Source organism: Oncorhynchus mykiss, chromosome 10 (genome assembly GCF_057628025.1).
Source record: "Oncorhynchus mykiss isolate SJ-2025 chromosome 10, ASM5762802v1, whole genome shotgun sequence".
NCBI lineage: Eukaryota > Metazoa > Chordata > Actinopteri > Salmoniformes > Salmonidae > Oncorhynchus > Oncorhynchus mykiss.
Window position 1 is genome coordinate 84,489,687 of NC_143031.1, and position 16,225 is coordinate 84,505,911.

General features: G+C 45.2%; 1 protein-coding gene across 2 annotated transcripts in view; it reads left to right on the forward strand.

Annotated features, from left to right (window-relative positions):
• Positions 1–16,225, forward strand: part of LOC110515429 (dihydropyrimidinase-related protein 1-like) — a 32,797-nt gene that overhangs the window by 3,246 nt on the left and 13,326 nt on the right. For both annotated transcript variants that reach the window (XM_036934324.2, XM_090188210.1), the window contains exons 2-6: positions 5,292–5,380; positions 5,695–5,879; positions 6,175–6,339; positions 7,637–7,698; positions 8,074–8,154. In XM_036934324.2, coding sequence (XP_036790219.2) covers positions 5,292–5,380; positions 5,695–5,879; positions 6,175–6,339; positions 7,637–7,698; positions 8,074–8,154 — 582 coding nt within the window. The remainder of the gene's footprint in view (positions 1–5,291; positions 5,381–5,694; positions 5,880–6,174; positions 6,340–7,636; positions 7,699–8,073; positions 8,155–16,225) is intronic.

Consider the following 16,225-nt stretch of genomic DNA (forward strand, 5'->3'; position numbering starts at 1 on the left):
ACAGTAGGGATGTTCTCTGTTTAGTGAGTCCTCCAGATCAGAGACAGTAGGGATGTTCTCTGTTTAGTGAGTCCTCCAGATCAGAGGCAATAGGGATGTTCTCTGTAGTGAGTCCTCCAGATCAGAGACAGTAGGGATGTTCTCTGTTTAGTGAGTCCTCCAGATCAGAGACAGTAGGGATGTTCTCTTTAGTGAGTCCTCCAGATCAGAGGCAGTAGGGATGTTCTCTGTAGTGAGTCCTCCAGATCAGAGACAGTAGGGATGTTCTCTGTTTAGTGAGTCCTCCAGATCAGAGACAGTAGGGATGTTCTCTGTTTAGTGAGTCCTCCAGATCAGAGACAGTAGGGATGTTCTCTGTTTAGTGAGTCCTCCAGATCAGAGACAGTAGGGAGGTTCTCTGTTTAGTGAGTCCTCCAGATCAGAGGCAGTAGGGATGTTCTCTGTTTAGTGAGTCCTCCAGATCAGAGACAGTAGGGATGTTCTCTGTTTAGTGAGTCCTCCAGATCAGAGTCAGTAGGGATGTTCTCTGTTTAGTGAGTCCTCCAGATCAGAGTCAGTAGGGATGTTCTCTGTTTAGTGAGTCCTCCAGATCAGAGGCAGTAGGGATGTTCTCTGTTTAGTGAGTCCTCCAGATCAGAGACAGTAGGGATGTTCTCTGTTTAGTGAGTCCTCCAGATCAGAGTCAGTAGGGATGTTCTCTGTTTAGTGAGTCCTCCAGATCAGAGTCAGTAGGGATGTTCTCTGTTTAGTGAGTCCTCCAGATCAGAGTCAGTAGGGATGTTCTCTGTTTAGTGAGTCCTCCAGATCAGAGTCAGTAGGGATGTTCTCTGTTTAGTGAGTCCTTCAGATCAGAGTCAGTAGGGATGTTCTCAGTTTAGTGAGTCCTCCAGATCAGAGACAGTAGGGATGTTCTCTGTTTAGTGAGTCCTCCAGATCAGAGACAGTAGGGATGTTCTCTGTTTAGTGAGTCCTCCAGATCAGAGACAGTAGGGATGTTCTCTGTTTAGTGAGTCCTCCAGATCAGAGACAGTAGGGATGTTCTCTTTAGTGAGTCCTCCAGATCAGAGGCAGTAGGGATGTTCTCTGTAGTGAGTCCTCCAGATCAGAGACAGTAGGGATGTTCTCTGTTTAGTGAGTCCTCCAGATCAGAGACAGTAGGGATGTTCTCTGTTTAGTGAGTCCTCCAGATCAGAGGCAATAGGGATGTTCTCTGTAGTGAGTCCTCCAGATCAGAGACAGTAGGGATGTTCTCTGTTTAGTGAGTCCTCCAGATCAGAGACAGTAGGGATGTTCTCTTTAGTGAGTCCTCCAGATCAGAGGCAGTAGGGATGTTCTCTGTAGTGAGTCCTCCAGATCAGAGACAGTAGGGATGTTCTCTGTTTAGTGAGTCCTCCAGATCAGAGACAGTAGGGATGTTCTCTGTTTAGTGAGTCCTCCAGATCAGAGGCAATAGGGATGTTCTCTGTAGTGAGTCCTCCAGATCAGAGACAGTAGGGATGTTCTCTGTTTAGTGAGTCCTCCAGATCAGAGACAGTAGGGATGTTCTCTTTAGTGAGTCCTCCAGATCAGAGGCAGTAGGGAGGTTCTCTGTTTAGTGAGTCCTCCAGATCAGAGGCAGTAGGGATGTTCTCTGTAGTGAGTCCTCCAGATCAGAGACAGTAGGGATGTTCTCTGTTTAGTGAGTCCTCCAGATCAGAGACAGTAGGGATGTTCTCTGTTTAGTGAGTCCTCCAGATCAGAGGCAGTAGGGATGTTCTCTGTAGTGAGTCCTCCAGATCAGAGACAGTAGGGATGTTCTCTGTTTAGTGAGTCCTCCAGATCAGAGACGGTAGGGATGTTCTCTTTAGTGAGTCCTCCAGATCAGAGGCAGTAGGGATGTTCTCTGTTTAGTGAGTCCTCCAGATCAGAGGCAGTAGGGATGTTCTCTGTTTAGTGAGTCCTCCAGATCAGAGACAGTAGGGATGTTCTCTGTTTAGTGAGTCCTCCAGATCAGAGACAGTAGGGATGTTCTCTGTTTAGTGAGTCCTCCAGATCAGAGACAGTAGGGATGTTCTCTGTTTAGTGAGTCCTCCAGATCAGAGTCAGTAGGGATGTTCTCTGTTTAGTGAGTCCTCCAGATCAGAGACAGTAGGGATGTTCTCTGTTTAGTGAGTCCTCCAGATCAGAGACAGTAGGGATGTTCTCTTTAGTGAGTCCTCCAGATCAGAGGCAGTAGGGATGTTCTCTGTAGTGAGTCCTCCAGATCAGAGACAGTAGGGATGTTCTCTGTTTAGTGAGTCCTCCAGATCAGAGACAGTAGGGATGTTCTCTGTTTAGTGAGTCCTCCAGATCAGAGGCAATAGGGATGTTCTCTGTAGTGAGTCCTCCAGATCAGAGACAGTAGGGATGTTCTCTGTTTAGTGAGTCCTCCAGATCAGAGACAGTAGGGATGTTCTCTTTAGTGAGTCCTCCAGATCAGAGGCAGTAGGGATGTTCTCTGTAGTGAGTCCTCCAGATCAGAGACAGTAGGGATGTTCTCTGTTTAGTGAGTCCTCCAGATCAGAGACAGTAGGGATGTTCTCTGTTTAGTGAGTCCTCCAGATCAGAGGCAATAGGGATGTTCTCTGTAGTGAGTCCTCCAGATCAGAGACAGTAGGGATGTTCTCTGTTTAGTGAGTCCTCCAGATCAGAGACAGTAGGGATGTTCTCTTTAGTGAGTCCTCCAGATCAGAGGCAGTAGGGAGGTTCTCTGTTTAGTGAGTCCTCCAGATCAGAGGCAGTAGGGATGTTCTCTGTAGTGAGTCCTCCAGATCAGAGACAGTAGGGATGTTCTCTGTTTAGTGAGTCCTCCAGATCAGAGACAGTAGGGATGTTCTCTGTTTAGTGAGTCCTCCAGATCAGAGGCAGTAGGGATGTTCTCTGTAGTGAGTCCTCCAGATCAGAGACAGTAGGGATGTTCTCTGTTTAGTGAGTCCTCCAGATCAGAGACGGTAGGGATGTTCTCTTTAGTGAGTCCTCCAGATCAGAGGCAGTAGGGATGTTCTCTGTTTAGTGAGTCCTCCAGATCAGAGGCAGTAGGGATGTTCTCTGTTTAGTGAGTCCTCCAGATCAGAGGCAGTAGGGAGGTTCTCTGTTTAGTGAGTCCTCCAGATCAGAGGCAGTAGGGAGGTTCTCTGTTTAGTGAGTCCTCCAGATCAGAGTCAGTAGGGATGTTCTCTGTAGTGAGTCCTCCAGATCAGAGGCAGTAGGGATGTTCTCTGTTTAGTGAGTCCTCCAGATCAGAGGCAGTAGGGATGTTCTCTGTTTAGTGAGTCCTCCAGATCAGAGGCAGTAGGGATGTTCTCTGTTTAGTGAGTCCTCCAGATCAGAGGCAGTAGGGATGTTCTCTGTTTAGTGAGTCCTCCAGATCAGAGTCAGTAGGGATGTTCTCTGTTTAGTGAGTCCTCCAGATCAGAGGCAGTAGGGATGTTCTCTGTTTAGTGAGTCCTCCAGATCAGAGGCAGTAGGGATGTTCTCTGTTTAGTGAGTCCTCCAGATCAGAGGCAGTAGCGATGTTCTCTGTTTAGTGAGTCCTCCAGATCAGAGGCAGTAGGGATGTTCTCTGTTTAGTGAGTCCTCCAGATCAGAGGCAGTAGGGAGGTTCTCTGTTTAGTGAGTCCTCCAGATCAGAGGCAGTAGGGAGGTTCTCTGTTTAGTGAGTCCTCCAGATCAGAGTCAGTAGGGATGTTCTCTGTAGTGAGTCCTCCAGATCAGAGGCAGTAGGGATGTTCTCTGTTTAGTGAGTCCTCCAGATCAGAGGCAGTAGGGATGTTCTCTGTTTAGTGAGTCCTCCAGATCAGAGGCAGTAGGGATGTTCTCTGTTTAGTGAGTCCTCCAGATCAGAGTCAGTAGGGATGTTCTCTGTTTAGTGAGTCCTCCAGATCAGAGGCAGTAGGGATGTTCTCTGTTTAGTGAGTCCTCCAGATCAGAGGCAGTAGGGATGTTCTCTGTTTAGTGAGTCCTCCAGATCAGAGGCAGTAGGGATGTTCTCTGTTTAGTGAGTCCTCCAGATCAGAGACAGTAGGGATGTTCTCTGTTTAGTGAGTCCTCCAGATCAGAGGCAGTAGGGATGTTCTCTGTAGTGAGTCCTCCAGATCAGAGACAGTAGGGATGTTCTCTGTTTAGTGAGTCCTCCAGATCAGAGACAGTAGGGATGTTCTCTTTAGTGAGTCCTCCAGATCAGAGGCAGTAGGGAGGTTCTCTGTTTAGTGAGTCCTCCAGATCAGAGTCAGTAGGGATGTTCTCTGTAGTGAGTCCTCCAGATCAGAGGCAGTAGGGATGTTCTCTGTTTAGTGAGTCCTCCAGATCAGAGGCAGTAGGGATGTTCTTTGTTTAGTGAGTCCTCCAGATCAGAGGCAGTAGGGAGGTTCTCTGTTTAGTGATTCCTCCAGATCAGAGGCAGTAGGGAGGTTCTCTGTTTAGTGAGTCCTCCAGATCAGAGTCAGTAGGGATGTTCTCTGTTTAGTGAGTCCTCCAGATCAGAGGCAGTAGGGATGTTCTCTGTTTAGTGAGTCCTCCAGATCAGAGGCAGTAGGGATGTTCTCTGTTTAGTGATTCCTCCAGATCAGAGGCAGTAGGGATGTTCTCTGTTTAGTGAGTCCTCCAGATCAGAGTCAGTAGGGATGTTCTCTGTTTAGTGAGTCCTCCAGATCAGAGACAGTAGGGATGTTCTCTGTTTAGTGAGTCCTCCAGATCAGAGGCAGTAGGGATGTTCTCTGTAGTGAGTCCTCCAGATCAGAGTCAGTAGGGATGTTCTCTGTTTAGTGAGTCCTCCAGATCAGAGTCAGTAGGGATGTTCTCTGTTTAGTGAGTCCTCCAGATCAGAGGCAGTAGGGATGTTCTCTGTTTAGTGAGTCCTCCAGATCAGAGACAGTAGGGATGTTCTCTGTTTAGTGAGTCCTCCAGATCAGAGGCAGTAGGGAGGACCAGGGATGTTCTCTGTTTAGTGAGTCCTCCAGATCAGAGACAGTAGGGAGGACCAGGCCTAGCCTGGGTTGTGCAATTTTTTTTTTTGCAAGCAGAGAGACAGAGCGAGGCTCCAAACAGTCGTATCTCCATGGTAACACTTCAGCCAGTAGACGTTAGGCTACAGCATCGGGGAAGACAGACGGCTAGGTTGCCATGGAGACGTAACATCTTCTCTCTCTCTGTCTCTCTCTCTCTCTCTTCCTCTCTATCTCTCTCGCCTCCCTGCCTCTCTCTCTCCTCTCTCTTCCCCCTCTCCCTGCCTCCCCCATCCCCCCTCTCCATCCCTCCCTCCATCCTGTGTGCAGAGTGAGAGGTTGCTGATTAAAGGGGGTCGTGTGGTGAATGACGACCTGTCTCAGTATGCAGACGTCTATGTGGAAGATGGCCTTATAAAGTAAGTACATGGGAGAATCTCAAAACGCATTTCCTTGATTCCTCACTTCCTCTATCCTCGCCTCCTCCTCTCATTTTTTCCTAACTCTCTTCCCTCTCTCCCCTTACCTCCCCCATCCCCCTCCTCACTTCCTCTGCCACCTGTCAAACCTCTGATCTCTCCTAACCCTGTCCCCCCCATCCCCCTCCTCACTCCTTCTGCCACACCTCTCCCCCTTACCTCCCCCATCGCCCTCCTCAATTCCTCTGCCACCCCTCAAACCTCTGATCTCTCCTAACCCTGTTCCCCCCCCCCCCCCCCCCTCTCCTCTATAGACAGGTGGGTGATAACCTGGAGGTACCTGATGATGTGAGGGTGCTGGAGGTTAATGGATGTCTGGTGATACCTGGAGGTATAGATGTGAACACCTGTCTGATGAAGCCTCACCTGGGCTGTTCACCTGTAGACGACTTCTACCTGGGCAGCAGAGCCGCGCTGGCCGGGGGCACCACCATGATCAGTGAGTGGACACACACACACACACACACACAAACACACATACACACACACACACACACACACCCATACACACCCATACACACACATACACACACACATACACATGTACACATGCGCTTATACACAAACACACACACATATACACACATAAACATGCACACACACATACAAACACACGCCAATACACACATTCCCACATTATATTTATGTCTAATGAGCGCCCCTGCTGCACTCTGGGATAAAGTTGAAACTCTAACCTTTAACATCTGACCCCTGACCCCCCCCCCCCCCCCCAGTTGACCATGTGACTCCTCAGCCGGGTGACAGCCTGCTGGAAGCGTTTGAGCGCTGGCAGGAGTCAGCTGACAGGAAGTGTTGCTGTGACTACTCGCTGCACGTCGACCTGCCGCACTGGCACCCGGGGGTCAAGGATGAGCTGGAGGTTCTGGTGCAGGAGAAAGGTATTGATCACCTGATCGATTGATTTATCAGTTGATTGGTTTACTGGTCGCCTGTTTGGTTGGTTGGTGGGTTGAAAGGTTGGGTTATTGATCACCTGATCTATTGATTTATTAGTTGATTGGTTTACTGGTCGCCTGTTTGGTTGGTTGGTGGGTTGAAAGGTTGGGTTATTGATCACCTGATCGATTGATTTATCAGTTGATTGGTTTACTGGTCGCCTGTTTGGTTGGTTGGTGGGTTGAAAGGTTGGCTTATTGATCACCTGATCAGAAAGTTAATTGGTCGATTGGTTTACTGGTCGCCTGTTTGGTTGGTTGGTGGGTTGAAAGGTTGGCTTATTGATCACCTGATCAGAAAGTTAATTGGTCGATTGGTTTACTGGTCGCCTGTTTGGTTGGTTGGTGGGTTGAAAGGTTGGGTTATTAATCACCTGATCGATTGATTTATTATTATTATTGATCACCTGATCTGAAAGTGAATTGGTCGATTGGTTTGGTGGGTGGGTTAATTGATTGGGTTGGTTGGTTTTGCTGCAGAAGAAAGGAAAGCTTATTGATCATCTTATTGACCTAATCGGTTGATTGGATCAGTGTCTTCTTTCTGTCTTGTCTTCTGCTCTCTCTCTTCTCCCCCTCCCTCCCTCCCTCCCTCCCTCCCTCCCTCCCTCCCTCCCTCCCTCCCTCCCTCCCTCCCTGTCTCCCTCCTTCCCTCTCTGTCTCTCCCACCCTCCCTCTCCCTCCCCTTCCTTTTGATGGCATAGAATGCCCTTCTTGCCAAGTCTCTCAGATCTTTCACAGCTTTGTGGAAGTTACCTGTGGCGCTGATGTTTAGGCCAAGGTATGTATAGTTTTTTGTGTGCTCTCGAGCAACAGTGTCTAGAAGGAATTTGTATTTGTGGTCCTGGCGACTGGACCTTTTTTGAAACACCATTATTTTGGTCTTACTGACATTTACTGTCAGGGCCCAGGTCTGACAGAATCTGTGCAGAAGATCTAGGTGCTGCTGTAGGCCCTCCTTGGTTGGTGACAGAAGCACCAGATGATCAGCAAACAGTAGACATTTGACTTTGGATTCTAGTAGGGTGCAGACTTTTCTAGTGCCGGCGCCAATTCGTTGATATATATGTTGAAGAGGGTGGGGCTTAAGCTGCATCCCTGTCTCACCCCACTACCCTGTGTGAAGAAATGTGTTATCTGTCAATCTATCTATCTATCTATCTATCTATCTATCTATCTATCTATCTCACACACACTCCCTCTCTCCCTCCATCCCTCCATCCCTCTCTCTCTCTCTCAGGGATCAACTCATTCCAGGTGTATATGTCCTATAAGGATTCGTTTCAGATGACTGATTCTCAGGTTGGTTTAATATCATATTGACATGTGTATTATAATGATATGCTGCACAATAGTAAATATAACTATTTATACTCTATGTGCAGTAATAATCATTATCTCTTTCCATCGCTATTCTCTCTCTACAATTTCTGTATTCTGCTCTCTTCTCTCTCTCCCCTTCTCTCTTTCCTCCCTCCCTCGCTCCTTGCTCTCCCATTCTCCCCCCCTCTCATTATCTTTGCTTTCCTCTCACCTTCCTATCTCTCTCTCTCTCTCTCTCCTTCCCTCTCTCTATCTATCTCTCTCCCTCTCTCTCTCCTTCCCTCTCTCTCTCTCTCTCTCTCTCTCTCTCTCTCTCTCTCTCTCTCTCTCTCTCTCTCTCTCTCTCTCTAATAGTTGTATGAGGTGTTCTCCTTCCTGAAGGAGTTGGGGGCTGTGGTGATGCTGCATGCTGAGAACGGAGACCTCATTGCTCAGGTACCCAGTCCTACAGTCATAACCCCATTATAACCCAGTCATAACCCCATTATAACCCAGTCATAACCCCATTATAACCCAGGCATAACCCCATTATAACCCAGTCATAACCCCATTATAACCCAGGCATAACCCCATTATAACCCAGTCCTACAGTCATAACCCCATTATAACCCAGTCATAACCCCATTATAACCCAGTCATAACCCCATTATAACCCAGTTATAAACCCATTATAACCCAGTCCTACAGTCATAACCCCATTATAACCCAGTTATAAACCCATTATAACCCAGTCCTACAGTCATAAACCCATTATAACCCAGTCAAAACCCCATTATAACCCAGTCATAACCCCATTATAACCCAGGCATAACCCCATTATAACCCAGTCATAACCCCATTATAACCCAGTCATAACCCCATTATAACCCAATCAGAACCCCATTATAACCCAGTCATAACCCCATTATAACCCAGTCATAACCCCATTATAACCCAGTCATAACCCCAGTATAACCCAGTCCTACAGTCATAACCCTATTATAACCCAGTCCTACAGCCATAACCCCATTATAACCCAGTCATAACCCCATTATAACCCAGTCATAACCCCATTATAAACCAGTCATAACCCCATTATAATCCAGTCATAACCCCATTATAACCCAGTCCTACAGTCAAAACCCCATTATAACCCAGTCCTACAGCCATAACCCCATTATAACCCAGTCATAACCCCATTATAACCCAGTCATAACCCCATTATAACCCAGTCCTACAGTCATAACCCCATTATAACCCAGTCATAACCCCATTATAACCCAGTCATAACCCCATTATAACCCAGTCCTACAGTCATAACCCCATTATAACCCAGTCATAACCCCATTATAACCCAGTCATAACCCCATTATAACCCAGTCCTACAGTCATAACCCCATTATAACCCAGTCCTACAGTCATAACCCCATTATAACCCAGTCATAACCCCATTATAACCCATTCCTACAGTCATAACCCCATTATAACCCAGTCATAACCCCATTTTAACCCAGTCCTACAGTCATAACCCCATTATAACCCAGTCCTACAGTCATAACCCCATTATAACCCAGTCATAACCCCATTATAACCCAGTCATAACCCCATTATAACCCAGTCCTACAGTCATAACCCCATTATAACCCAGTCCTACAGTCATAACCCCATTATACCCCAGTCCTACAGTCATAATCCCAATATAACCCAGCCATAACCCCATTATAACCCAGTCCAACAGTCATAACCCCATTATAACCCTGTCCTAACAGTCATAACCCCATTATAACCCATTCCTACAGTCATAACCACATTATAACCCAGTCATAACCCCATTATAACCCAGTCCAACAGTCATAACCCTATTATAACCCAGTCATAAACCCATTATCACCCAGTCCTACAGTCATAACCCCATTATACCCCAGTCCTACAGTCATAATCCCAATATAACCCAGCCATAACCCCATTATAACCCAGTCCAACAGTCATAACCCCATTATAACCCTGTCCTAACAGTCATAACCCCATTATAACCCATTCCTACAGTCATAACCACATTATAACCCAGTCATAACCCCATTATAACCCAGTCCAACAGTCATAACCCTATTATAACCCAGTCATAAACCCATTATAACCCAGTCCTACAGGCATAACCCCATTATAACCCAGTCCTACAGTCATAAACCGGGGGCGGCAGGGTAGCCTAGTGGTTAGAGCGTTGGACTAGTAACCGGAAGGTTGCAAGTTCAAACCCCCGAGCTGACAAGGTACAAATCTGTCGTTCTGCCCCTGAACAGGCAGTTAACCTGTTAACCCAGTCATTGAAAATAAGAATTTGTTCTTAACTGACTTCCCTAGTTAAATAAAGGTAAAAATAAAATAAAAAAATAAACCCATTATACCCCAGTCCTACAATCATAACCCCATTATAACCCAGTCATACAGTCATAACCCCATTATAACCCAGCCCTAAAGTCATAACCCCATTATAACCCAGTCCAACAGTCATAACCCCATTATAACCCATTATAACCCATTATAACCCAGTCCAACAGTCATAACCCCATTATAACCCAGTCATACAGGCATAACCCCATTATAACCCAGTCCTACAGTCATAACCCCATTATAACCCAGTCCTACAGTCATAACCCCATTATAACCCAGTCATAACCCATTATAACCCAGTCCAACAGTAATAACCCCATTATAACCCAGTCATACAGGCATAACCCCATTATAACCCAGTCCTACAGTCATAACCCCATTATAACCCAGTCATACCCATTATAACCCAGTCCAACAGTCATATCCCCATTATAACCCAGTCATACAGGCATAATCCCATTATAACCCAGTCATAACCCCATTATAACCCAGTCTTACAGCCATAACCCCATTATAACCCAGTCACAACCCCATTATAACCCAGTCATAACCCCATTATAACCCAGTCATAACCCTATTATAACCCAGGCATAAACCCATTATAACCCAGTCCTACAGTCATAACCCCATTATAACCCAGTCCAACAGTCATACCCCCAATATAACCCAGTCCAACAGTCATAACCCCATTATAACCCAGTCATACAGTCATAATAACCCCATTATAACCCAGTCATAACCCCATTATAACCCAGTCCAACAGTCATAACCCCATTATAACCCAGTCATACAGTCCTAACCCCATTATAACCCAGTCATAACCCCATTATAACCCAGTCCTACAGTCATAACCCCATTATAACCCAGTCATACAGTCCTAACCCCATTATAACCCAGTCATAACAACATTATAACCCAGTCCTACAGTCATAACCCCATTATAACCCAGTCCTACAGTCATAACCACATCATAACCCAGTCATAACCCCATTATAACCCAGTCATAACCCCATTATAACCCAGTCCTACAGTCATAACCCCATTATAACCCAGTCATAACCCCATTATAACCCAGTCATAACCCCATTATAACCCAGTCATAACCCCATTATAACCCAGTCATACAGTCATAACCACATCATAACCCAGTCATAACCCCATTATAACCCAGTTTTACAGTCATAACCCCATTATAACCCATTCCTACAGTCATAACCCCATTATAACCCAGTCCAACAGTCATACCCCCAATATAACCCAGTCATACAGTCATAACCCCATTATAACCCAGTCATAACCCCATTATAACCCAGTCTAACAGTCATAACCCCATTATAACCCAGTCATACAGTCCTAACCCCATTATAACCCAGTCATAACCCCATTATAACCCAGTCCTACAGTCATAACCCCATTACAACCTAGTCATACAGTCCTAACCCCATTATAACCCAGTCATAACCACATTGTAACCCAGTCCTACAGTCATAACCTCATTATAACCCAGTCCTACAGTCATAACCACATCATAACCCAGTCATAACCCCATTATAACCCAGTCATAACCCCATTATAACCCAGTCCTACAGTCATAACCCCATTACACCCCAGTCATAACCCCATTATAACCCAGTCATACAGTCATAACCACATCATAACCCAGTCATAACCCCATTATAACCCAGTTTTACAGTCATAACCCCATTATAACCCATTCCTACAGTCATAACCCCATCATAACCCAGTCATACAGGCATAACCCCATTATAACCCAGTCACAACCACATTATAACCCAGTCTTACAGTCATAACCCCATTATAACCCAGTCATAACCCCATTATAACCCAGTCATAACCCCATTATAACCCAATCAGAACCCCATTATAACCCAGTCATAACCCCATTATAACCCAGTCATAACCCCATTATAACCCAGTCATAACCCCATTATAACCCAGTCATAACCCCAGTATAACCCAGTCCTACAGTCATAACCCCATTATAATCCAGTCCTACAGCCATAACTCATTATAACCCAGTCATAACCCCATTATAACCCAGTCATAACCCCATTATAAACCAGTCATAACCCCATTATAATCCAGTCCTACAGTCATAACCCCATTATAACCCAGTCCTACAGCCATAACCCCATTATAACCCAGTCATAACCCCATTATAACCCAGTCATAACCCCATTATGACCCAGTCCTACAGTCATAACCACATTATAACCCAGTCATAACCCCATTATAACCCAGTCATAACCCCATTATAACCCAGTCCTACAGTCATAACCCCATTATAACCCAGTCATAACCCCATTATAACCCAGTCATAACCCCATTATAACCCAGTCCTACAGTCATAACCCCATTATAACCGAGTCATAACCCCATTATAACCCAGTCATAACCCCATTATAACCCAGTCCTACAGTCATAACCACATTATAACCCAGTCATAACCCCATTATAACCCAGTCATAACCCCATTATAACCCAGTCCTATAGTCATAACCCCATTATAACCCAGTCCTACAGTCATAACCCCATTATAACCCAGTCATAACCCCATTATAACCCATTCCTACAGTCATAACCCCATTATAACCCAGTCATAACCCCATTTTAACCCAGTCCTACAGTCATAACTCCATTATAACCCAGTCCTACAGTCATAACCCCATTATAACCCAGTCATAACCCCATTATAACCCAGTCATAACCCCATTATAACCCAGTCATAACCCCATTATAACCCAGTCCTACAGTCATAACCCCATTATAACACAGTCCTACAGTCATAACCCCATTATAACCCAGTCCTAAAGTCATAATCCCAATATAACCCAGCCATAACCCCATTATAACCCAGTCATTACCCCATTATGACCCAGTCCAACAGTCTTAACCCCATTATAACCCTGTCCAACACTCATAACCGCATTATAACCCATTCCTACAGTCATAACCACATTATAACCCAGTCATAACCCCATTATTTCCAGTCCAACAGTCATAACCCTATTATAACCCAGTCATAAACCCATTATAACCCAGTACTACAGGCATAACCCCATTATAACCCAGTCCTACAGTCATAAACCCATTATAACCCAGTCCTACAGGCATAACCCCATTATAACCCAGTCCTACAGTCATAACCCCATTATACCCCAGTCCTACAGTCATAACCCCATTATAACCCAGTCCAACAGTCATAACCCCATTATAACCCAGTCATACAGTCATAACCCCATTATAACCCAGTCCTACAGTCATAACCCCATTATAACCCAGTCCAACAGTCATACCCCCAATATAACCCAGTCCAACAGTCATAACCCCATTATAACCCAGTCCTACAGTCATAACCCCATTATAACCCAGTCATAACCCATTATAACCCAGTCCAACAGTCATAACCCCATTATAACCCAGTCATACAGGCATAACCCCATTATGACCCAGTCCTACAGTCATAACCCCATTATAACCCAGTCCTACAGTCCTAACTCCATTATTACCCAGTCATAACCCATTATAACCCAGTCCAACAGTCATATCCCCATTATAACCCAGTCATACAGGCATAACCCCATTATAACCCAGTCATAACCCCATTATAACCCAGTCTTACAGCCATAACCCCATTATAACCCAGTCATAACCCCATTATAACCCAGTCATAACCCTATTATAACCCAGGCATAAACCCATTATAACCCAGTCCTACAGTCATAACCCCATTATAACCCAGTCCAACAGTCATACCCCCAATATAACCCAGTCCAACAGTCATAACCCCATTATAACCCAGTCATACAGTCATAACCCCATTATAACCCAGTCATAACCCCATTATAACCCAGTCATACAGTCCTAACCCCATTATAACCCAGTCATAACCCCATTATAACCCAGTCCTACAGTCATAACCCCATTATAACCCAGTCATACAGTCCTAACCCCATTATAACCCAGTCCTACAGTCATAACCCCATTATAACCCAGTCCTACAGTCATAACCACATCATAACCCAGTCATAACCCCATTATAACTCAGTCCAACAGTCATACCCCCAATATAACCCAGTCCAACAGTCATAACCCCATTATAACCCAGTCCTACAGTCATAACCCCATTATAACCCAGTCATAACCCATTATAACCCAGTCCAACAGTCATAACCCCTTTATAACCCAGTCATACAGTCATAACCCCATTATAACCCAGCCCTACAGTCATAACCCCATTATAACCCAGTCCAACAGTCATACCCCCAATATAACCCAGTCCAACAGTCATAACCCCATTATAACCCAGTCCTACAGTGATAACCCCATTATAACCCAGTCATAACACATTATAACCCAGTCCAACAGTCATAACCCCATTATAACCCAGTCATACAGGCATAACCCCATTATGACCCAGTCATACAGGCATAACCCCATTATGACCCAGTCCTACAGTCATAACCCCATTATAACCCAGTCCTACAGTCCTAACCCCATTATAACCCAGTCATAACCCATTATAACCCAGTCATACAGGCATAACCCCATTATAAGCCAGTCACAACCCCCTTATAACCCAGTCCTACAGTCCTAACCCCATTATTACCCAGTCATAACCCATTATAACCCAGTCCAACAGTCATATCCCCATTATAACCCAGTCATACAGGCATAACCCCATTATAACCCAGTCATAACCCCATTATAACCCAGTCTTACAGCCATAACCCCATTATAACCCAGTCATAACCCCATTATAACCCAGTCATAACCCTATTATAACCCAGGCATAAACCCATTATAACCCAGTCCTACAGTCATAACCCCATTATAACCCAGTCCAACAGTCATACCCCCAATATAACCCAGTCCAACAGTCATAACCCCATTATAACCCAGTCATACAGTCATAACCCCATTATAACCCAGTCATAACCCCATTATAACCCAGTCATACAGTCCTAACCCCATTATAACCCAGTCATAACCCCATTATAACCCAGTCCTACAGTCATAACCCCATTATAACCCAGTCATACAGTCCTAACCCCATTATAACCCAGTCCTACAGTCATAACCCCATTATAACCCAGTCCTACAGTCATAACCACATCATAACCCAGTCATAACCCCATTATAACCCAGTCATAACCCCATTATAACCCAGTCCTACAGTCATAACCCCATTACACCCCAGTCATAACCCCTTTATAACCCAGTCATAACCCCATTATAACCCAGTCATAACCCCATTATAACCCAGTCATAGTCATAACCCCATTATAACCCAGTCCTACAGTCATAACCACATCATAACCCAGTAATAACCCCATTATAACCCAGTTTTACAGTCATAACCCCATTATAACCCATTCCTACAGTCATAACCCCATCATAACCCAGTCATACAGGCATAACCCCATTATAACCCAGTCACAACCCCATTATAACCCAGTCATACAGGCATAACCCCATTATAACCCAGTCATAACCCCATTATAACCCAGTCTTACAGCCATAACCCCATTATAACCCAGTCACAACCCCATTATAACCCAGTCATAACCCCATTATAACCCAGTCATAACCCTATTATAACCCAGGCGTAAACCCATTATAACCCAGTCCTACAGTCATAACCCCATTATAACCCAGTCCAACAGTCATACCCCCAATATAACCCAGTCCAACAGTCATAACCCCATTATAACCCAGTCATACAGTCATAACCCCATTATAACCCAGTCATAACCCCATTATAACCGAGTCCAACAGTCATAACCCCATTATAACCCAGTCATACAGTCCTAACCCCATTATAACCCAGTCATAACCCCATTATAACCCAGTCCTACAGTCGTAACCCCGTTATAACCCAGTCATACAGTCCTAACCCCATTATAACCCAGTCATAACCACATTATAACCCAGTCCTGCAGTCAGAACCCCATTATAACCCAGTCCTACAGTCATAACCCCATTATAACCCAGTCATAACCCCATTATAACCCAGTCCTACAGTCATAACCCCATTATAACCCAGTCATAACCCCATTATAACCCAGTCCTACAGTCATAACCCCATTATAACCCAGTCATAACCCATTATAAC